The sequence below is a fragment of the Rhinolophus ferrumequinum genome, chromosome 18, assembly GCF_004115265.2.
Source record: "Rhinolophus ferrumequinum isolate MPI-CBG mRhiFer1 chromosome 18, mRhiFer1_v1.p, whole genome shotgun sequence".
NCBI classification, from domain to species: Eukaryota; Metazoa; Chordata; class Mammalia; order Chiroptera; family Rhinolophidae; genus Rhinolophus; species Rhinolophus ferrumequinum.
This window is the reverse complement of record NC_046301.1, coordinates 40,021,920-40,043,654: the sequence shown is the minus strand read 5'-3', so window position 1 is coordinate 40,043,654 and position 21,735 is coordinate 40,021,920. Positions and strand designations below refer to the sequence as shown.

Below are 21,735 nucleotides of genomic sequence, written 5' to 3'. Positions count from 1 at the left end.
CCTTGAAAGTTATTTTATGAAAAAACCATCTGCTGTGATGGGAAACAGTTTGGCAGTTCCTCAAAAAATTAAACACAGAAATTCCATATGATCCAGCAATCCCACTCCTAGGTATACTCTCAAGATAATTGAAATAGAGGTTATTGGGGCTGTACAGGGAGGAGGGAATGAGGAGGTAGTGTTTAATGGCTCCAGTTTCTGTTTGGGAAGATAAAAATGTTCTGGAAATAGTAGTAATGGTTGTATAATAATGTGAGTGCACTGAATGTCACTGAATGGTACACTTGAAAGGGTTTATATGGTTTAAAAAAACCACCCAAATCCAGCCATGATTCTTGACTGAATAAATTAGATCATTAGGGGTTGCAGAATGATTACCTAAATCTACTATTTCTCCTACATTTATAAACTGCCATTCTATCGGAAATAGAGCGTTCTCCTCATCAGCAGGCACCATCTGGTTATCATCAAATACAGTTCCTTCTGGATAAAGGCTTGCTTTTCTCCCTTTAATGATTTCAAAGTGTGACATTTAATAGTCACCTCAAATGGTAACGAGGCTTTCAGCATCAGTGGATTTCATTAATTAAATGTATGTCAGTTAACTACAATCACTATTCTTATCAATGCTCCAATTCCACCAGGTTTATCTTCCCAGGAAAAGTCTGAACTTGAACTCTGATGGAAGGAAGAACTTCCCTGCAGCCAGCCAAGGAGCAGGAGCTGCTGGAAGTTGTGTCCCCTTCCTTTGCCCCACCCAACCAGAGCAGTGCCCCTCCTGGGTCCACAAGCCTAGCCTGGGCCAGTGGTCTCAGGGTGCATGGAGGTGGGTGTAGCTCACAGCAGCCAGTCACTTGGGCCACCACTAGAACTTCAGCCCTGAGGGACAGCCCATCACCCCGCTGAGCCTCAATGGCTGATTCAGAGCAGGAAACAGACACAATTTCTACTCCTTATGCTAAAGTGAATCATCAAATTATTCTTGATAGCATATTATATATCTGAAACGAAGACCTCAACTATAAAAGTACCCAAAAATAAGGGGATTCAGTAAGTTGGCTAGGTTAAAAAAATACATAATCAATATACAAAGTCAATAATTAATACAAGTCAATAATCTTTCTCTGGACAAAGGACCACTGTTTGGAAAATAACATCCCATTTATATTAGTAAAGCGTTAAATGCCTGAGTCAAGTCAAGAAATTTACAATATATTAAAACTTAAAAATGCTATGAGGGACATAAAAGAATATCTGAATAACCAGAAGGACCAATCCTGTTCTTAGAAGGGAAGACTTGTCATTAAGATGTCAATTTCAAAAAAAAAAAAAGAGAAAGATGTCAATTTCCCCCTGAAGTCTGCAAATTTAATGCAATCCCTACAAAAATACCCACTAGATTTTCAGAGGATGTGCAATTCTAAAGTTTTGACCCAGCCATTCAACTATTAGAAATGTCTCATGGATGTGGATTCACACACGTGTACAAATGTACGTACCACAATTTGACCAACAGCCCATTGAGCGACCACTGTTTCCAAACACAGACTGATAAACAGTTTAAAATTAAGGGCATTGCTTCTACTTACTACATAATAAAAAGAGACAAAGTACTGACACACATCAGCCAAGTGGATAAATCCCCATAACATGTTGAGTGAAAGAAGCCAGGCGTAAGAGCCCAAAGGAACCCACAGGTGAAAGTTATCTATGAAGACAGACTTGGACCAGTGGCTGCCTGTTGGTGGGGGCAGGGGGAGATTATCTGGGGTGATGGAAATGTTTTATAGCTTGGTAAGGATGTGGGTTATAGGGTTGTACTCATCAAAATTCAAGCTCTACATTCGGGACCTATGCATTTCAGATTAAACCTCAATTAAAAAAAAAAAATCCAGGGGAACCAGTGAGACATTCTAGGTAAAACAATCTTCAAGGAACAAAGCAGTTTTAATCGATACCACCATTTGGAGCAGCAAACAGACACATACTTGTACTCAGGCAAAGAATAACTCTGGAAGGAGACAAGGATTCAAGATGCCTGGGATGCAGAAGAAAGTCTACTTTTAACTCTACTCACAATACACGTTTTAAAAAAATTTTTTTATTGGGGAATATTGGGGAACAGTGTGTTTCTCCAGGGCCCATCAGCTGCAAGTCGTTGTCCTTCAATCTGGTTGTGGAGGGCACAGCTCAGCTCCAAGTCCAGTTGCCACTTTCAATCTTTCGTTGCAGAGGGCGCAGCCCACCATCCCATGCGGGAATTGAACCTTGTTGGTGAGAGCTCGCGCTCCAACCGACTGAGCCATCCAGCTGCCCTCACAATACACTTTTTAATGAGTTTTTAGTTTTAAAAAAAGCAGGTAAAGCTAAAAAATAAAATCTGATGGGGGAATTTTCCAGATACCGTATCAAGCTATTTATGTTCGCTGTATGCACTTGTTACCTGTTCAAAAACTACATAAACTGAGGTGCCTGTTTTCGTCCTTCCAAAAGTGATCCACATGTTAAAATGAGATGTCATAGAAATATGGAAGAAACCATAAGCTTATGATCTGGGGGCAGGGAAGGCCTTCCTAAATAGGCTCCGAAAAACAAAAGCAGACAAATATAACCCCTAAGAATAAAGTCTCAATATGGCAATGATGTGATGACTCAAGGTGAAAGTAACACATCAGTGGTAGAAATCTAATGCCCACATAGCTCCCAGTGAAGACTAAGTCGTGTGTCACCACAGAGAGAAGGAATAAACTCCAGTGGTCACCAGACACATGGAAGTGTCGAGTCATTCCTAAAAAATGTTAACAAGACTTTCACTATTGCATTAAGGACTAAAGAAGCAAAAGCTAGGGCAGGCTGCAAGAAAGTTTGCGCCGTTGGAGATGGCAGCGCTAAAGCCTCTCCAGAGGGTGGGTCAGCCACAAGATCTGAAACGGAAGTATGAAAACTTTTATGCTTGATGATCCCGGGACCTCTTGAGATTTCCCTGGAGGTGATGAAGAGAATGTACAGGATGTTCAATGCAACGCTGTTTATCACGGCAAAAAGAGACAAACACTAAACCACAGAGGAAGGAACTTAGTAAGTTGTGCATTTGAATTATATTTAGTCCTTGAGTCTTGTGACTAACACACCTGGGCTCACTAAGTGGAAAGAGGGTTGAAGTGCCCCCGAGTGCCCCACTCATAGACGTACGTGTGCAGGTGGCAGGGCAGGTGTTACTTAACTAACCTCTGGGTCGTGAGTGTTGGTGACTGATGCTTCTTTGTCTGATTCTGCTTTGTTGGCATTTTATAGCAAGTCCTTTGCCAAAGATAAACCAAAGCAAAGGTCTTTTCGTCTTAGATATAAGTAGGATTGAACTAGGCTCAAGGCACAGAAAACTCACCTAACAGTCTTAAGCAAAGAAGGGGTTTGTCAGGGGGTCCAGGCCAGGGCTCCGACTAACTCCTCTGTCCTTGCCCCACCATCCACTGCAAGGGGCTTTTGTTCTCATGGTCACAAGAGGGCTGCTGCACGGCCAGACATCACAGAGCACTCCAACGGGCTGCAGGCCATGGGGAAGGCCTACGAAGAGGCGTAGTTAAAAGGCTTTCCTGGAAGCCACACTAGCAAGTTCCACTTGCATCTCATTGGTCAGAACTGAGTCACACAAGTGGACCCCCACCCCCAAACACACACGGGACACATGGAAAAATCTGACTTCAGACAAAAATGCCTCTGTAGGGTCAGCCACCTTTAGCACCAAGGAGCCCATTCTCACTCAGCCTCAGCCAGAAGCCCCTCATAAGTCACGAGTCACCACCCAGGGTGATTTATAGGAGAGATTTATTTGAAGAAATATTGCAACATATAAAAACTACATAAAGTCTTAATTTCCACTCATACAGTGGTAGATTTGATACAATGCATAATAAAAAACTTTTAAAATCCAGAATGCACAAAGTACTGCACAATTTGACCACTAAGTCATTAGTTGATAAGCAAACCTTACAGAACAGCTTCATGTCAGCCAAGGCCACAAACACCGTGTACAACACATTAGAACTGACAGATTTCAACGTTAAAAATACAACATCAGTGCATGTTGGGGATCCCTGGTGCCAGAAACAAGGGCGACAGGAGGGCGCAACTAGTCCTTGGTAGTTTTCTCCTCCTTGGTTTTAACTGAAGAGAAAGAGAAAGGCACGTCATTGCTGGGAGCGCACACGACGGCGCACCACACAGGCTCACACACACAAGGTCAGGAACTACCTTCACGCCAGGCGTCGGTGTTAACGGCTGACCGTAAAAGAACCTGCAGCAGCTCTGAATGAACATTCAGGGAGACTGAGTGCTGCTCAAAGGTGTCCCCTAGAAATTTCCAGACTGCCTAGATTAGAGGCTGAGGCAGGCTCGCTCGGCAGGACAGGGGAAAGAGCGGGGACTCGACCGCACGCCCACTGTGTGCCACGCACCCGGCTATTCTAAGCACTCCACACGTGTGACTCCCCCCATCTCACAGCAGCCCACAGAGAGAGGGAGGACACCAGGGAGGGTGCGTGACGTGGAGTCCCAGAGCCTACAGTTATACCCTGGCTGGCCCCGGCCCACCACCCTCGCCATACCTGAGGCACTCTCTCGAGCTTTGGCCAACATACAGCGCTTGATCTCCAAGCCAATGGCCTTGGCCAGGGGCGGCGGCACGGCGTTACCCACCTGCAGAAGTGAAGGAGGCCGATGCCTGGTTTGGCCCAGCCGGGGTCAACGCCCCCCTCCCGCCAGCACAAGGATGGGACACTGGGTCCCTGGCCTCACGCTCACACGGGTCCTGGAAGCCCTTCCAGCACGATGGCCTCGGACCTGCCAATTGGGCTATCCTCCCACTCCAAACACCACGGTGTCAAGAACCACCCACAGAGAAGGGGCCTTTCAGGGCTTTAGAAAAACTCTAAGATCCAGAAGCCACCATGCTTCTCTTCCAGCTGAGAGAGGCTGCTTCTAGAGAACAGGATTGGGGGGAAAGCGTGAAACACGAGGCTGCTGATACAACCCCAGGCACTGTGGGCGTTTTAAGCCATATGCGTGCATTGCTGGGATAGAAATACATTCATTTAAGAAGCCAACGCAACACCCTGAGAATCAGTGAGGAATTGTCGATTCACCTCTATCCTCAGCAACAGTGAATTTTCACCACTGTGTATTTACCATGTTTCCCCGAAAATAACACCGGGTCTTATATTAATTTTTGCTCCAAAATACGCATTAGGGCTTATGATCAGATGTCATCCTGAAAAATCATGCTAGGGCTTATTTTCCGGTTAGGTCTTATTTTCGGGGAAACATGGTAGTCTGCTCCCTCTCTGAAATGCACTGCGTTGGAAGCTTTATCCCTCTGAGGGATAAATCTGCCTCAGCGCTGTAACTGGCAGCCAACAGGCTTAGTGACTCATCCTGACCCTTACGCACTCTGGGCCGAGAGACAGGGACCCTCCTTCCTGGCCGTCCCTCTGGGGTAGTGCTGAAGCCAATCAGATCCCCTCAGAAGTGACCATATGAGCTGTGCTCCCTGCTGAACGACGCTCCACCCAGGTCAAGGGCAGAGGAGCCTCCCTCCACCAGCCCCTCCTCAAGGCCAGAGGAGAACCAGGCCGGCTCCACTCCACTGACCTGCCGGTGCTTGTCCAGGATGTTGCCGAACAGCCTGTAGGTGTCCGGGAAGCCCTGGGAGCGGGCGCACTCCCGCACGCTCACCACACGGTGCTGCTCAGGGTGGAGCACGCGACCCTGTGGGCAAGAGGCAAGATGGGTGGGGCAGGGATGAAAACTGCGCCGTGGGCAGGTCTGGCCTTAGGACTCAGCCGTTCTGTGGGCCTGTGTCCATCAGCACTGAGGCAGGAGGTGAGCAGGGGCAGCCGTGCCTTCGCCCCCTCCTAGGCCTGCCCCCGGTCCTCTGACCTACCTGCTTGCCCATGGGCTCAGGGTTGGTGACGGTCGTGCTGAAGAAGCCGTCCCACTCGAGCCGTCCGTAGAGGCCAGCCCAGTGGTTGTGCCTGTTCCCGGTGTGGGGCAAGCACCAGGGGATGAGTGTGTTGAACTGTCTGGCTGTGGAGTCACAGGCTTTGCCTGCTGGGAGAGGGCTGCAGTGAGGCCGCCGTCACAGAACAGGGCAGCCCGGGAAGGTACCCACAGCGTGCGGAGCCCACCCAGCGACAGCAGCTGACAGTCTGCAGGCACCACTTTTACCACTCGTGCTTTCACACTATTTACTGCAGTCACCCAGGCTCGGCATGTGTGCCCTGCCCAGGGCTTCTGGGTCCTGAGTGGCAGCACCCAGTAGCTCCTGGTGGGAGACCCCAAGAAGCAGTGCCCCGTCCCTGAGCCCCCTGGACAGCTATGGGAGGATTAGAACCTGAGGGGGCAGGCGCTTCCCATAAACTGGAGGGAAGCCACACCGAGGGCACAAACGGGTCCCACCTTCCACACAGGAGCAGACCCCACGGAGGCCCCAGTGCTACTGCAGCCGTTCTTCTTGTCGTGGTAGGTGTACCGCAGCTTTCTGGTCATGGTGCCATCGGACAGCCGCACCTCAATGTTGGGCAGGTCGCGCCAGTCTGAGCCCGGCGCCAGGGGGATGTGCCGCATGCGGGCAGCCACCAACGCGCTCATGTCCTGAAAGAGGGCAGCAGGGCCCAGCTGTCACCAAACTCAGGGAACATCTGAGCATCTGCTGTGGGACAACGACCAAGAACCCCCAAGGGGCTGACTCCCATTGGGGCTGACAATCACCCAAATGGACAACTCAGGGGTTAAACAGGTGCCATGAAGACAGAGTAGGGATGCAGAATAATGTGGGGGGAACAGGTGAAGGATGGCTCAGGGCCAGCGTGGGAGGACATCTGAGCTGAGCCTGCAGTGTGAGGAGTGGGGAGCTGGGGGTACAAAGGGCCAGGTTTGGCATATTTGGGACAACACGCAGAAAACAGGAGTGGCGACAGAGGTCAGGCCGAGGGGGCAGTGAGCACACACACCACTCCAGGCCTATTCCAGGAAGAGCAGACACTCTGATCGATGCTTTACACGACTGCAGACCACTGTGGAGGGCATGGGTATTGGGGCAAGAAGAGAAGCAGGAGGCAGTGAGGGGGCAAGGCTGGGAGCCAGTCAAGATGACAGTGGTTTCGGTCAGGGGCCAAGAGCAGAAGAGCTGGAGGGAGGCTGGGGCAGATCCTGCTTCCCACCCTGAGCCCAGCTGGGCTTTCTGTAGGTCCGTGTTCCCATGAGGCAGCTGGAAGGAGGCCCCTCCGACGGCGAGTGTTACCTTACAGATGTGGTCCCTGAGGATGGGCTGGTACTGCGAGCCCCGGAGCTGCCTCTGGAACCAGGACTGAGGCTCCCCCGTTGTACGAGATCTCCAGCGCTGAAGCTCCATTCCGGATCTCAGGGAGGTCGGACATGGTGTCACGCACAGTGATGGTTCGGAACGGGCCTGAGCTCAGCCTGCATGGAGCATGGCACAGTCACACCTCGGGGAACGCATACTGTTCTTGAGTCATAGCTGCCATCTCCTGACTGCTGTACTGTCCTCTCCAGAGGACCACACAAATCAGAGGTCAAAGGGCCATCTGAGGCCACACGGGCAGCGTTCTTCTGAGACTCCGTCAGGGAAGGGGATGGGCCTGTGTGGGTTTTGCTCGTGATACAGCAAGCATCCGGCCACTACTCTGTATGCAGTGCTTACTCGGCGGTCACAACTCAAGGCCGGAGGTGGCAGTGGCCAATGCCAAACCTCCCAGGGTAACGCTCACAAGCCCGTGAACAGCAGGGTGAGCAGGGGCTCCTACCTGGTGATGTTGCTGACAAACTTCTTGTCATCCACGACGACACTCAGCTGGCAGGCCCGGGGCGCAAATACATGCAGTGGCCTCTGGGAACAGGGGCAGCTTCTCCCCAGGGGCCGCGGCCAGGATAATGGCCCGCCGCCGTGTCTGGGCCACGCCATACTGACCACCTGTGCAAGGAAGAGTCACACACACGGGTCAACGGGCACCTCCGACTGAGGAATCAAGGACCAGGGTAAGTGGCACCCCACTTTATGGAGGGGCTGGCTGGTGTAGAGCTCACCTGGAGAGCCCTTAATTAACCCAGCAGGTTTACTCCTGACGAGACCAAGTGGGACCAGATGGAAGAACACAGATTCCATGTGGCAGCCAGTGGAGAAAATGGAGTGAACCCTACTGGGGATCCAGCCAGCTCTTTAGAGAGCACTGCAAGGGGCCCTGTGTCTCAGCATGCACGGGGAGGAGGCCAGAGGAGACGCCAGGGAGCCCAGCGCTGAGCTGGCAGCCCGTGTTCACAGGGACAGAGAACACAGCAGCCAAGCAGGCTTGAGCAGTGAGCCTGAGATAGCAGAGGCTGAACTGGGGAGCCATGCGGCTCAGCGCTCGCTCACTCACAGACGGCTTTGCAGCCAACCTCCCCTCCCATTTAATAGTTGTTTCAGTGTTAGTTATGCCAGCAATTCCTGAATGGGCACACACAGTGTGGCTGTTTACAGGTAAGGCCGACTACCCTGGGGCCACCCCAAATAGCTGTCCCTGCAGATAAAGACCCTGGTAGCCACCTGCAGTGCGACACCCCCCCCCCCGCCCCTACCTTCTCTAGGTGTCTGTATGCACGTACATTCACACAGAGGACACACTTGCTTTTTATCCTGTAACAGTTTGGTCTATGTGTCGTTCTGCCAACCGGGCCTCACTCACCCCTCCGTGGAGATCTAACCTCTGCCTAGAGCATCTACTTGGCCACCACCATTCCTGTCGAGGGAAACAATGTGGCCAAGAACCCCCTTGCACTTGGCCCTTCCTCAGGCACACGAGGTACAGCTCTGTAGAAGGTGGACTTGCTGGAACACCGGCTCTGAGCTTTCAGATCTAAATGCAGAGAGCTTCACAGAGGCCGTCTCCCCACCCTCACCAGCACTGCAGGGCACCACTGACCCCTCTGGTCCATGTCCATCCTCCCAGCTCCGCCCCGTTCCCTGGGGGACCCACCTGCAACACGCCAAAGGTGCACTGATAGCCCATGCGGACCAGGCAGCGGAGCGTGAGCTTCAGGACCATGGAACGCTTGAAGGAGACAAAGTTTCTGACATTCTCCAGGAGGAAGTACCGCGGCCGGTAGTAGTCACAGTAGCTGTGGGAGGTGGAAGAGACCATAAGAATAAGCGTGCGGTAAGAGAAGACCTACTCTACCAAAAGCCATTCCTGAATGCTTGACGTTTGGCTGTGGAGAAGTTGCACCTCCCAACTCTTGAGGTTTCTCCCCAGTGGAAAGTGAGCCGCGAACTTCCTGAAGGCAAAGGCCGGGTCTCACCTCAGCAGATGGCCTCCAGCAGCAGCGAAGCTAAGCACTTACTGCTCCCCAGCACGGCTAGTGCAGCAGCCCCAGGGATGGCTGTCCAGTCACCCACAGGCAGCACTGAACACAGAGGGGCCTCTGCTCCATTCACCTGAGGAAGGAGACCACCAGAGAGTTCTTGAACTTGGAGTAGGTACGAGAATTGAAGCGGTTCATGCCGCTGAAGCCTTGGCAGGGCGGCCCGCCGCACAGCATCTCCACATCTCCTTTTTGAGGCAGCTTCTGGCCACGGGAGTTGGTCACCTCCCCGGCCATGACCAGCTTCAGCAGGACGTTGCAGTCCTCTGTGAACACCGTGGACCCAGGATTGTTCAGCCGAAATGCCTGGGCTGCGGGGTCCCACATCTCAATGGCCCACAGCGTTTCTGAGATGCCTGGAGGATACAGAGACAAAGACGGGCTTTGAACCTTGTGGAATGAGACTTCCGAGTCAGAAAAGTGACCAGAACCAGAAAGCCCTTCCAGACAGAACGGGCCTGGTCTGGTTTTACTAGCTGGGCAGACAGAAAACCTCCTGGCCTTTACCTGCTTGGTGGAATCCTTCCGACAACCCCCCGCAGCCAGAAAACACATCCAGGGTCCGCAGTTTCGGGAGCGGAATTTCCGCCTCAGGTTTCGCTTGCTCACGTGTCTGAGACTTTGCCCTGCCTTTCCCTGGAGGAGACAGGCCACAAATCAAATCACAGCCATGACTTGCTTTCTTCAAATACCTTACTGATTCAGAGACGGCCTCCTTTTGAGTTGTTAACACAGAGAATGAAGTAACATTAGAGGCTGTTCTTTATACTGATCTTAAGTATCCCGAGTTATAGAAGATGGACTTGAAAAGAACCCCATGGAGTAATGACATACCTTTTCCCTTCCCTTTCCCTTTATTTCCAGGGCTACGGGCATGGTGGGAGGATCTTCAAGCTTTTACTCTTGGCATTATAGGCCTGAGAAGGGAAGAACCACAACAGTCTGGCAGAGAAATACACTGGCCCCCTCTCTAACAAGTTAATTTGATAAGATCCACTTCATTTCTCCCTGATTATGGTCATAAGCAATTAGCCACCAATAAAAGTACTTGGATTTTACTATACTTCAAACGAAAAATAAAAAGCAAAAAGCATTCTATTAATACAAATATTTTATGTGACTGACATTGAGATTCCTGCTATTATAAGTGCCTGAACTACTCATTCTAAAAATAGGCAAAGTGTTACACCGACAGACCACACGGTCTGATGAGGCTCTCCACACGAGAACCAGGGAAACACAGGCACGTCTCATTCTAAGAGACAAACCAATCAGAAAGGCCACAAGCAGACAATGTGAAAGCAATTATTAGCTTAGTCAACAGAGTGTTAGATCTTCTCTTGATAACCAGGGCCCCTGCATGGTGTGTGGCCCCGCCTGGACGCAGACAACCTGGGCTGGCGGGACCGAGAGGCAGGGCTGTTTCCCTGGGGAAGGAGCCCCTCTCCCTAACTAAGGCACCAGTCGGTCTAGTCTTTAATAAATTTTAGTTACCTTCGGACACTCAACTATTACACTTCTTATCTGTGCTTTTTAAAAAGCAAAAGGATTAAGTTCCAGACTTGAATGTCATAGATTTGTACTCTAGATAATGACACTCTGCTTTTTCAGGGGCTGCGAGTGGACCGAGCCCCACCCTCCAGGGAGCCCAGAGCACCACCTCGAGGAAGTAGAAGCGGTCCGGGCCTCCGGCTGAGAAGTCCTGCAGGCACCCGGGCAGGTCCTCCCCGTACTCCACGGTGCAGCGGCCCTGCACAGCCTTGAAGTCCACCACGGCCTCCTCGTCGCTCCAGTACAGCAGGTTGATGTCTGCGTGGTAACTGGCCGGCGTGGACTTGTGCGTGTTCTCTGGCCTGTGCGCAGAGGTGTCTGTGTTAGCATTTCTCTCTTGCCATAAGCAGGCAAGGATTCAAGGGCACCGCATTCCTGGAGGTGCTCAGAATCCGTGGGTAAAGACCTTGACCCCCCCCTCAATTAGCTCAGCTTCATTACTGTCCCCCCCCTTAGCTGGCACTACACACTATAACTGAGTAGGGTTCTTTGCAACAAATGCTCCTTCTGTGGGCATCTCACAGGACTAGACAGCTTGATGCCGCAGAGAAGCAAAACGTCACACATAACTGAACATGAGACCTTATAGTTTGTTAAATGGTTTGCTTGCTCTTTGTGCCCCCACTGCAGCCCAAACAAACCGGCCCTGTGTCCAGACAGCAGCTGCCTGCCTCCTGTGAGGAAGCATGTCTAGACCTTCCTTCTCTCGCCTATGCCAGCCAGACTTCTCCTTTCTTTCCCATTGTTACAACTGATTATTACGAAACTTCAAGAAATTCTCTGATACACATTAGTCAAGAAGTGAAGCAATGTCATAACTATCTGTATGGCTTAGTTTCAGGTTAGCTCCTAACCACTACCAGTGACTAGGGTCCCAAAAAAAGACTAGGTACAGCCAAGACCTGGGGAGAAGTGTAGACAGAGAGAAACCCCAGGACACAAGGCAGGGCTGGGAGAAACAGGAAGATGAAAGCAGGGAGGGCTGAGGGGGAAGGGCGAACGCAGACAGTCATAAATAGAACTCGAGGTTCTCTGTGGGTGCCTCACAAAGAGCCCAGGACACTCCCCCCGCCTTTGTCACACTGCCCTTTGTCACAGCTGAAAGATTTCTATGCGAGAGAGAACTCAGTCGCTTTAAAAGCAAGCCTATGAAATATCTGACTCACTGTCAGCACTCACCAGGTAATCAGAAACTCGAAAAACAGCTACCTCTACCTAACTCTTAAACATCACTGGGTGTGCTATGTTACAACCCCCTTTGAGGCAGAGCCTTCAGGAAGAGTCTGCAGTCTCCGGGAGGAGCAGAGCCCTCACTGACCTGTAGAACTTGTTCACTCTGATCTTGATGTCCGTCTCATTGGGGCCTGCCGTTGCACTTCTTGACACAGAAGATCTCTTTGATGCGGCCAATTCGGTATGGCTCAGGGGCGTCCAGGTTGCTGCCTTTGATGTAGTCAGAGTATTTCCGGTAGTGTTCCGGGTACAGATCTTCATCCACAGGCTCCTTCCGTGGGCGTTTCACAGGACTAGACAGCTTGATGCTGCACAGAAGCATACGTTACATGTAACTCAACATTAAACCTTAAAATAGGTGGGTAGTTCAGCACGACCAACCAGTGACAATGCCATTTAAATTCAAACACCTCACAAATTAGTGCAGCTAAGTACCCTTAGAAAAGATTTAGACAAAGATTAAATCTCGCCCACTGTTTAAAACGAGCATTGTCCCGTCTGTGCACTGCTGGCCATGGTAGGTGCTGGGTTGTTCGAATACTCCCAGCTCCCCGCTACATGGCAGGAGTGAGCTTCCTAGGATATGACTCGTTCTGCTCACTGAGTGAGAGAAGTGACCCACAGGACTTCTGGGGGGGGGGGGAGCGGGTTACTGCCAGGAGAGCCTCTAGCGTGCTTTCCCTTGCCTCAGAGACTGACAGCTTTTGAGAAGGTGGCAACTCTGCCAGCCCAGGTTCCTGAGTGACATAACAGGCCAAGTTCCCTACTGAACCGTGACGGACACAGTACAGGAAAGAAGCGAACTTCTGCAGTTGGGGTTATTACCATGGTATAACCCACAGTCTCCTGACCTAGAGGTGATACTGGAGAAGGCAGGGACAAGAGACTGGCAGTCTGGGCGAGCCGAATTTGGCCCCACTGTGATGAAGTCAGTCATCTGATTAGCTGCCAAGGTGGCTGGGCTGCATTCTCTGACGACTGCCACTAGGAAGGCGGCAGCCGCACTTCCTTCCCACCAGGCCCCCCCTTCAGGGTCTGACGGGCTCATAAGGCGACTGAGCACCTGTGCTGACGCTCCTGCTACACCGGGAGCACCTGGGAAACAGCATTCCAGGCAGCCCCCACTTCATGCCAAGGACAATCAGTGCTAGGGGGGGTGACGTACAGACAGCCAGGCTGAAAGGACCCTGCTCTCCGTGTTTGTAATTCATCATAACTGAACTGCGGTTGGGGGCTGGGTTCCAACTGGGACTCCAGGAAAACGGAATTGCAAGCCGAGAAACCGAACTAAATTGGGAAAATGTTGGTTGTTACGCCAACCATGTACCAGTTCTTAGAATGGATAAAGTGTGGAAAATATCTGTGGCTTTGATTTTTCTCTGAAGAGCCTCAGCCCTCTGATACGCAAAGAAGTCTTTTGATGCATTTCCCGTTATCAGGAATTAGGTCACATTCATTCAGTCTTTACTCTAAGCCAGGCACTGTGCTACCGTGTTTCCCCAAAAACAAGACCTAACTGGAAAACAAGCCCTAGCGTGATTTTTCAGGATACATCCCCTGAACATAAGCCCGAATGCATCTTTTGGAGCAAAAATTAATATAAGACCCGGTCTTCTTTTCAGGGAAACACGCTAAGCACCTCTTTCAACTCACTCAATCCTACGGGCCTGGCAGGCGAGACCCTCCTCTCTGTCCCCATCAGACCAGTGGGGACTGAGAGGAGGGGGTCTCCGGCCCAAGCCTCACAAGCTGGTCAGAGGCCGAGCTGGGTGGGCTTACCACTGACTCTGGTGCTCTCTCTGACTTCTTTCACAGACTCACAGCTTCACTCTGCAACGGAACTGCAGTCGCTCTGCACTGGACAGCTGGATACTGTCTGATCACCACAGATGCCAGCCAGTGTGCTGGCTCAGGCAGCAGCTGGTACTGGAGTGCAGGGTCGGGGACATTCCAAAGCCAACCCTGTACTGAGCCACGGGGGCACTCACTTGAATGTGAAGGCCTCGGGAAGGAGGTACACGCCGTCACCCACTCGATACTGGCTGCCATCCTTGGTGGCCGAGCTGTACAGAACCCGGCCGTCCAGGTCCTCGAGCTGCTCCATGACCCTGGGAAATTCCTTTTGCCTTATTTCAGCCAGACGGGCACAGCATGCGCAGAACCTGAAGGGGAAAGGGACAAACAACCAAAGGCCCTGAGGTGGCAGGTGGTGACTGCAGCAGCAGTTGCTGGCTTAACCCAGAGACTCTGATGACCAAGAAAAAACATCTGCAGATGTTTAAAGGAACTGGCTTTCCTGTACTTTATGTTCACACTTTGAAAACTCTTATTTGGGACCAAAGCCCAGAGATATATACAACACAAGAAAATGCCAAGCCAATCCCACTTTTGAGTATTCGCTGTAAAAACCTAAGACATCAACAAACAGAATCTAGAGTATGGTGAGGAATGTGCCAGGAGCAAGAGTACAGTCAGTGGTTCAGGTAGGAACTCAAAATATCAGAGGAGGCGCATACTATTATCTCTATAAAGGCTAAAGAGGTATTAGGTAAAGTTCAGTATTATTCCTTAAAGGAGGATTGGAGACCACTTTCAACATGGAGATCAAGTCAAAAGGCAGAGCAGGCCGATTGGAAAACACCAGAAGCATCTAGAGAGCCCTCCCAGGCTTTATCCCACCGTTGCTATGGAGGCACCAGCGCCACTTTCAGTCAAAACAAGGGAGGCACAGAGGTTAGAAAGGAAGGTGTAGGCACTTAACATTTAAAAAAAAAAAAAGCCAAGACTCCCTAAGGGTAGTCACCTACCAGTTAGAATAAAATGGAACCAAAGATCTCACTTATGAGAGAAGATACCTAAGAAATGAAAGAAAACATGTGAAATCTGTGGTCCAGACGCTGAGGAACATTCAAAAGGGTTGGAAATGGAATCATAAACCCTGCTCCTGGACACAAGAGCTTCTCGTCAAGGTAACTCAGCACCAGGCTGTCCATACACCTAAAACCATCGCCACACAGCCAGACTGGTCTGCAGTTAGCAAAGAAACAACCAGACGGTACCAGGGAAACAAACCCAGCAGACAGAAGTTTGTAAAAAGCTAGAGGGACTCACACAAAAGCACGTTGTCCTCCCCGAGAAGGGACAGCGCCAGGGCCCAGCCCCTACACTCACTTGTACTTGTTGTCCTCTGTCGGCTGGGTGTTTGGAGGGGACTCAAATCTTGCGTAGTCTTGGTCGTACCACAGCTGGTAGAAATAGGTCTTCCCATCGTCCTCCGCCATCAGGGCCTCGGGGTCCATGCCTCCCTTTGGGGACAGGGACGCTATCAGGCATGAGCCCACCCACTGAGAGAGCGGCACGCGACAGGCGCTGGGCACTCACCTCCAAGGCCCAGTTTTCCGATGGAGCTTTATAGACGACCGTCACCTTGCTATGAATGTATGACAGCTGCATGTCCTCACATTCGTCTACCAGGAACAGCTCCAGGGGGTCTGATGTGGCCCCAAGAACAGTGTCTGTGCCGGCACAGAACCAATGGGCATGAAACATTTGCCCTTGGCTGTTATCTTCCCACAACGCCGTGACCCTGGAATCAAAAGAGCAGGAGGAAGAAAGTTCCAACTTGATCTGCTCCACGTCTACTTAGGGACTTTTTTTTTTTTCATTTCCGTCTAGGACAGAGTTGCTGCTGCTGTTCAAGAGGAAGTGTGTGCTGAAGTCCAGCAAAGGGAAAGATACAAACCTTGCCAAGTACAGTGGTTTTGAGGAGTCATCTGGAATAACAGAGACACAGTCCCCCACTTCCAGGGTTTCCGAGTCAATGCATACCTTCTTATAGAAAGTCTTCTTGCCATCAGTCTGAAAACAAAGACAGTGGATTTCAGGTGGGGATGGGTCTGAGGGTGCACACTAGGCTTGACCTGCATGGTGTCCTTGTTACTTTATACAAAGGTATAAGCCATAATGATTTCGTGAAGAAGTCACGAGCCATTCCAGCCTGGCTCCTACAGAGAACATCCACCTCCCCAGGCTGGAAGCCTGTAGCAAAGGACACGCATGTTCCTCTCCTGTCAGCTGCACCCTTACGTGTCCGCAGCGAATCCGCTTCCAGCATTTGAGGTTCCAGCACCGCTGCTAGCTCTTCACCGTGGTCCTAAAGCTGCATCCCACCCCCGGCTCCTCCCGCAGCCACAGGCCTCTCTTCTCCCACCCCAGGCCTTCTGCCCTGCTTCTGCACCAGATCTTCGTGGGGTAGCTCCTCTCCTGCCTTCTGGGCCTCGGCTTAGACGTCGCCTCCTCGGGAAAGCCTCCGCAGCCCCAGCGCCCCTGCAGCTCGCCCCCTGCCTGCTCAGAAGTGGGAGGCCTGCCCTCCTGCCCCTACCATCAGCAGCACAGGGCAGGGGCTGAGTCATGCCCAGGCCTGGAGCAGCAAACGGCAGGGCAGGGAGGCCTCACACTTGCTCAATGAACTGACCATGCCCTTGGCTCTGGACGTCAAGGAAGCAGCGCTGAGGACATTCCCTCTCCAGCTTTAGGAAAGGAACTGAGCCTTAGGCGGGGAGGTCATTCTTAGACAGAATGACCAGGAGGCAATCTGCTAGTGCCTCAAAGACACCCACTCCCAGGCCAGAGGGGATGTCGACAACTCTCTTCAAACAAGCTTGGAGAGGAAGCAGCCTGACACCCTTAGAACTGTGTCAAATACCTATCTTGGAACCTTAGAGAAACCGAGTCTTTCAGCACACAAGCAAAAACACATTTCTGGTGTGTGGCCACGAGCCTTGGCCTCACAGCCAACCCTGCTCCTTTCAAGAGACAAGCGAGCGGGATTCAGGCTGCTAAAGAGGCTGGGTGGCGAGAGCAGGAGACAACTCGCTTCTCAGGAGGGCAGCAGAAGTGACGGAGCCCGCTCCAGATTACCTTAACGGCTTCTCCAATCCAAGAGATCCGGTTCTTGTTCTGTTTCTTTTTCTTTCCCTGATGCATTTTTTTGGGTGATGGCACCTCTGGGATATTGTCATCCACTTCTTCGTCGTCATCTGCCTCCTTCATGGCCATATTGGGACACCTACAAAGTCACTTACATAAGCGAGTCACCTTTTGTAAGTAAAACTGAATGGGGTTGTTGGAGTAAGATAACAGGGACAGGCCTGGTGACTACGCTAGATAAAGACAAAGCAATCCTGCCTGCTCTGCACATTTCAAACCAGCCGTCCCACACAGAGCGTACCAGCCATCGCCTGGCATTGTCCCGTGCTACCAGAAGAAGTGTCAGCCAAGCCTACCTCCTCTCTTGGCAAGCCTGTTTGCTCCGTCCGCTACCACCAAATTTAACCATATCCTTACAGGCTTTACACTTTCCACACTCGGGCTGCTGGCAAACCTGAAGGATATTCAAAAAGGAAAATCAAATGGCCATTAGTAACAGTCGGTAACCAGTTTTTTGGCAAATTACAATTTTTAGAAATTGTATATTTAGCCCCATTAGAAGTATAGGAAATGAGAGTCAGGAATATATAGATACCACTCATACCCTCCCGATTGGCAAAGGTTAAAAAGTTGGACATGTGATGTGGGAAACTCGCACTGCCCAAAGGGTTTCGGTGGGTGAACCACTTTGGAGAGCAGTTTTCTAAATTAAAGTATATAACCCACACCCCGACAACTGCACTTCTAAGTAGAGGCAGTCACAGAAGCCTCATTCAAGGATGCTGCCGCAGCATGCCTCATAAGGTTGGAAGTCGCCCATCACCGAGAGTTAAGCTGGGACTGTCGTATAACGAAGTACTATGGAACAGTCAAAGTGAATGAACTAGATCTACCTATGTCAACACATAATCCGATTATGAAAGATATCAGTTATGTATGTTTACAAACATTGTTTTTTAAGCTTGGATACACATGTGCTAGATTAAAAAAAAAAGTAAAACCAAAACAAGAATGGTGAGGACATACAAATTCCTATTAAGGGTTACCACTGAAGACAAAAGGAAAAGCTCTGAATCCAGTGGACAGTGGACAGGGCGGTTCTGAAAGCAGCTGCGGTATTTTTGCATTTAAGTTCTCATTCAAAATAAGCCAAATAATAGACACCAAAATATATCCGGTCTCTGGGTCATAGGATTAGGGGATTAAGTCCTCCAGAGTGAAGTAAAAATGTATTAAAAATCCACAGAAAGGCCTCAAATCTAAATTGGACAGAGTCCCCGCTTTCCCAGGAAAGACAGCATAAGACAGGTGGGCTCCTGAGAGGGTGTCCTCCCCTTGGAGGACACAGTGTCTCTGTGGGGTAGTCACTCCCTCAGCCTTTATACAATGAGATGCAGGCAGATCAAATGCCACCCAGAAGGCCAGGCTCCTTTGTGACAGTGGCATTCACAGCGAAGTGCCCAAGGACGCCTATTTCAACAGCTGTCCTCCCAATGTGTCCCACGGGGCACGCACTTCCCCCCACATCACCAACTTTCTCCCAGCTTTCGTTTTAGGGGTCACATCTGAACAGTGAGTGTCTCAAGCCAGCAAGGGAAAGAAGTTGCTCAGGTGACGTGAGGCGCCTGGCCGGGAGGTCACCTCGCAGACGCCACAGCGCCGGCGTTTGAAGGCATTCTCCTTGTCTTCTCGGTCATCCTTTTCGATTTGCTCTGCGAAGAACGTGTCGAAGATCTGGTAGACCAGCTTGGTGGTGGTGGCTTTCGTGGGGCCTCGGTCCTTCTCCTTGGCGGAATGACTGATGGTCTGACGTCTTTCGGCGCGCCTGGGAGACAGGTCCCCGCTGTGTGAGTGGCCTGGAAGAGCGCGCGGCTCTCAGGTGTTCAGTTTTCCTACCGCTGCGGCCTCACCTTTTTCCCAGGGTGACCCCCGCCAATTTGATCAGGTCTCGCATGCAGGGGGTCAGGAAGATGGGCTGCTCGTCGCTGTCCCCAGCCTCATCATAACTCTCCACCTGTTCCACCACGAACTGCGCATGTCGCAGGAGAGAATCCTCGGTGAATCGATTCAGGTTGAGCACCGAAGGAGGAACAGTGGTCTTTAAGAAAAAAGATCAGAACTTTCTTAGGCCTAACTGAAGAACGTGAGTTTTCCAGCAATAACTCTATCGCATGCAAACACGTGTGGATCCCAGATTACAAAGAACCCAACCCCTGTACCTCGATCTTATTGATCAAGTCTTCATAGGTCGAGTCTGGGTTGTTCTGCAGGAACTCGACGACGATCTTACTTATGTAGATCTTCTCCTGCATCACGCTGAACATTGGCGCGTACTCCGGGTTGGGATCCATCAGGATGTATTCGGCAAAGGCTGGAGTAAACAGAAGAGTTTTTAAAAAGCAGTTGGAACCTGAAGGCAGCTGTGGTGGCCAAAGGCCAGAGATGAGTCTGGGAAGCTTACGGAGAGTCTAAAAGTTACCCCACACCCAAATGTCAGAAACGTAAATAAAGTACGATCAGTTACCAAATTCAGAAGTGCCCTGTCTGAGTCGACTAGAGAATGGAAACCGGCTGAGGGACTTTCATTTGGTTCATCTCTGGTTTGTGGAATTTGGTCTGGGTTTGAGTTGCAAGAATATGAGCTACTTGTCTAACTGGAGGGTCAGTTCCAAGGCCACTTGTAACTAATAGGAGGCCATCCCAATCGAAGCTCACATGGTTCCCACAGTCAGTGGTGTTCACGTGAGCCTGCTGAGACTCCCCAGAGCCCGAGCAAGCCCCAGGAAGGACAGGAGCAAAGGCTCCTTTCAGATCCCAGAACAGTCCACAGTTGGCCACATACTTACAGGTGCTGAAGCCAATGAGAGCCTTTTCACCTCCATCAAAGCCAGTGATCCACCATTCATTTATGGGGCCGAGATTTTTGCCATTAACACCACCTAAGAGAGGGAAAAGAAGAAAAACATTTTCTTGAAAGGAAATGGACTCAGAGTTATGACGCACATCAAAAACGAAGTGCCCACCTGGGCTGACATGTCTTATCAGCTGAACCAGGCACTCCTTATCAGAGCGCAGACTCTGCTTGCTCAGAGCTGTTCGCAGCACAAAGTCTCACGACCTCACTTAAAGAGGCAGTAGTTCCTGCTGAATATTGCTTTGCAGGCAAGTTGTTGGTTTTTGAAATATCTGTCCCAAATACAACCTGGAACATTCCACTTACCTTCAAGAGATGGGTCATCATCATATATTGGTTTTGCCGAACCAGAAAAGAAGAGTTCAACGTTCTTCTCAATGAGGCCGGTGTCGATTGGGCACAGGTGACCACGTTTACAGTACACGCTGGACAGGCAACAAAGAGTGTGGTCACCAGCTGGTCAGTAAAGGCAAGTTGCAGCACAGAGTCAAGTCCAGACACGAGGTGACAGAACTACCTGCTGTTCCTAGACTCTGTTACCTCTCTGGTTGCCAGAACACTAGATCATACAGTGTTTCCTCACTCAAACAGCTTCTACCTGATCCTCCCACCTGCACATCAAGAGTACAAGTGTCTGCAAAGGCAACACCAACAGATCAGTGAGACTTACAGCGGGATGAGGGGAAATCTCACGAGCGACTGACTCGCTACATCCTCCCTCGGCATGTTGCTAATGGAGAAATGCCGGCTCTTAAACACATTCTACTCAGGTGTGCAATCCTCATCTCTATCTAGCTCCAAAACCTTTCCATCGCCCAAAATAAAAACTCGTACCCACTAAGCAGTCTCTCCTCATTCCCTCCCCATCCCCGGCAACCACTCATCTGCTCTGTTTCTATGGATTTACCTCTTCATAACATTTCTCATATGGTTAAGTTTTGTTATGTGAGTTTCACCTCAATTAAAAACTTAAAAAAATAAAGCATATTGTAGAACAGCATAAAATGTGAGGTACATCGGGGATATGGGAAGGAACGACTTTGGCCTCCCTCTAGGGGAACAGCTCAGGTTTGAGAACGTCCTCGGTCCCACCGCCTCGACACGGACCCTGGGAGGTTGTTCCTCGTTACGCAGGATGCCAAACTTAAGAACAACGTGAATTGGGGGTTCTGCTTACAGACCTGCTTGTGCTGGCCTCCAGGACTATCCTCCTGCACCGGAGACCCCGTGCCATGCCTCAGAGACCACGTGGGCCACGTGGGATCTGGGCAGGTCTCCTGAGAGCATCTCCCACCACACTCACTTGGCCAAGGGCCCTGGAAGCCAGCAATCCTCATCTTATCTTACGAAGCTTTTTAAAAAATGAAAATGAGCTCCTTGAGTTGAGCTGCCCTACTATGTGCCAGGCATGGTAAACAGGACATAGGTCACAGCCCTGCCCTTGGGACTTAAAGTCCAGGGACCAAAGATGGACACATACCACAGGAGAGTAGGACACCGCAAACCCACAGAAGATGAGGATCCAGGGGCCAAGCTACCTCAGTGGAGGTGACAAGGAGAAGTTCTAAGTCCCAGGCAGGGACAGGACCCACTCGACTCGTTCACAGGATGGACCGCACCTGAGACTTGTTTCCACCGGCCACATTCAGCCCAAGAATTAGAGGTAAATAGAGTCCCTAAATAACCCAGGCAGT

The 21,735-nt window shown here is 50.7% G+C and overlaps 1 protein-coding gene across 1 annotated transcript in view; it reads right to left on the bottom strand.

Moving 5' to 3' along the window:
- Nucleotides 1-3,806: 3,806 nt before the first annotated feature.
- The window catches only part of DNMT1 (DNA methyltransferase 1), a 39,504-nt gene continuing 21,575 nt past the window's right edge, over nucleotides 3,807-21,735 (bottom strand). Inside the window, 30 exon segments of the mRNA XM_033134571.1 lie at nucleotides 3,807-4,164; nucleotides 4,252-4,350; nucleotides 4,605-4,695; nucleotides 5,647-5,763; nucleotides 5,939-6,102; nucleotides 6,454-6,483; nucleotides 6,486-6,648; nucleotides 7,298-7,375; nucleotides 7,377-7,476; nucleotides 7,821-7,900; nucleotides 7,902-7,987; nucleotides 9,026-9,171; nucleotides 9,488-9,770; nucleotides 9,922-10,050; nucleotides 10,249-10,292; nucleotides 10,294-10,331; nucleotides 11,075-11,267; nucleotides 12,284-12,327; nucleotides 12,329-12,506; nucleotides 14,187-14,360; nucleotides 15,370-15,503; nucleotides 15,580-15,784; nucleotides 15,941-16,056; nucleotides 17,119-17,266; nucleotides 17,484-17,581; nucleotides 18,769-18,952; nucleotides 19,038-19,225; nucleotides 19,347-19,498; nucleotides 19,974-20,066; nucleotides 20,348-20,466. Coding sequence (XP_032990462.1) covers nucleotides 4,130-4,164; nucleotides 4,252-4,350; nucleotides 4,605-4,695; nucleotides 5,647-5,763; nucleotides 5,939-6,102; nucleotides 6,454-6,483; nucleotides 6,486-6,648; nucleotides 7,298-7,375; nucleotides 7,377-7,476; nucleotides 7,821-7,900; nucleotides 7,902-7,987; nucleotides 9,026-9,171; nucleotides 9,488-9,770; nucleotides 9,922-10,050; nucleotides 10,249-10,292; nucleotides 10,294-10,331; nucleotides 11,075-11,267; nucleotides 12,284-12,327; nucleotides 12,329-12,506; nucleotides 14,187-14,360; nucleotides 15,370-15,503; nucleotides 15,580-15,784; nucleotides 15,941-16,056; nucleotides 17,119-17,266; nucleotides 17,484-17,581; nucleotides 18,769-18,952; nucleotides 19,038-19,225; nucleotides 19,347-19,498; nucleotides 19,974-20,066; nucleotides 20,348-20,466 — 3,709 coding nt within the window. The 3' untranslated portion in view covers nucleotides 3,807-4,129.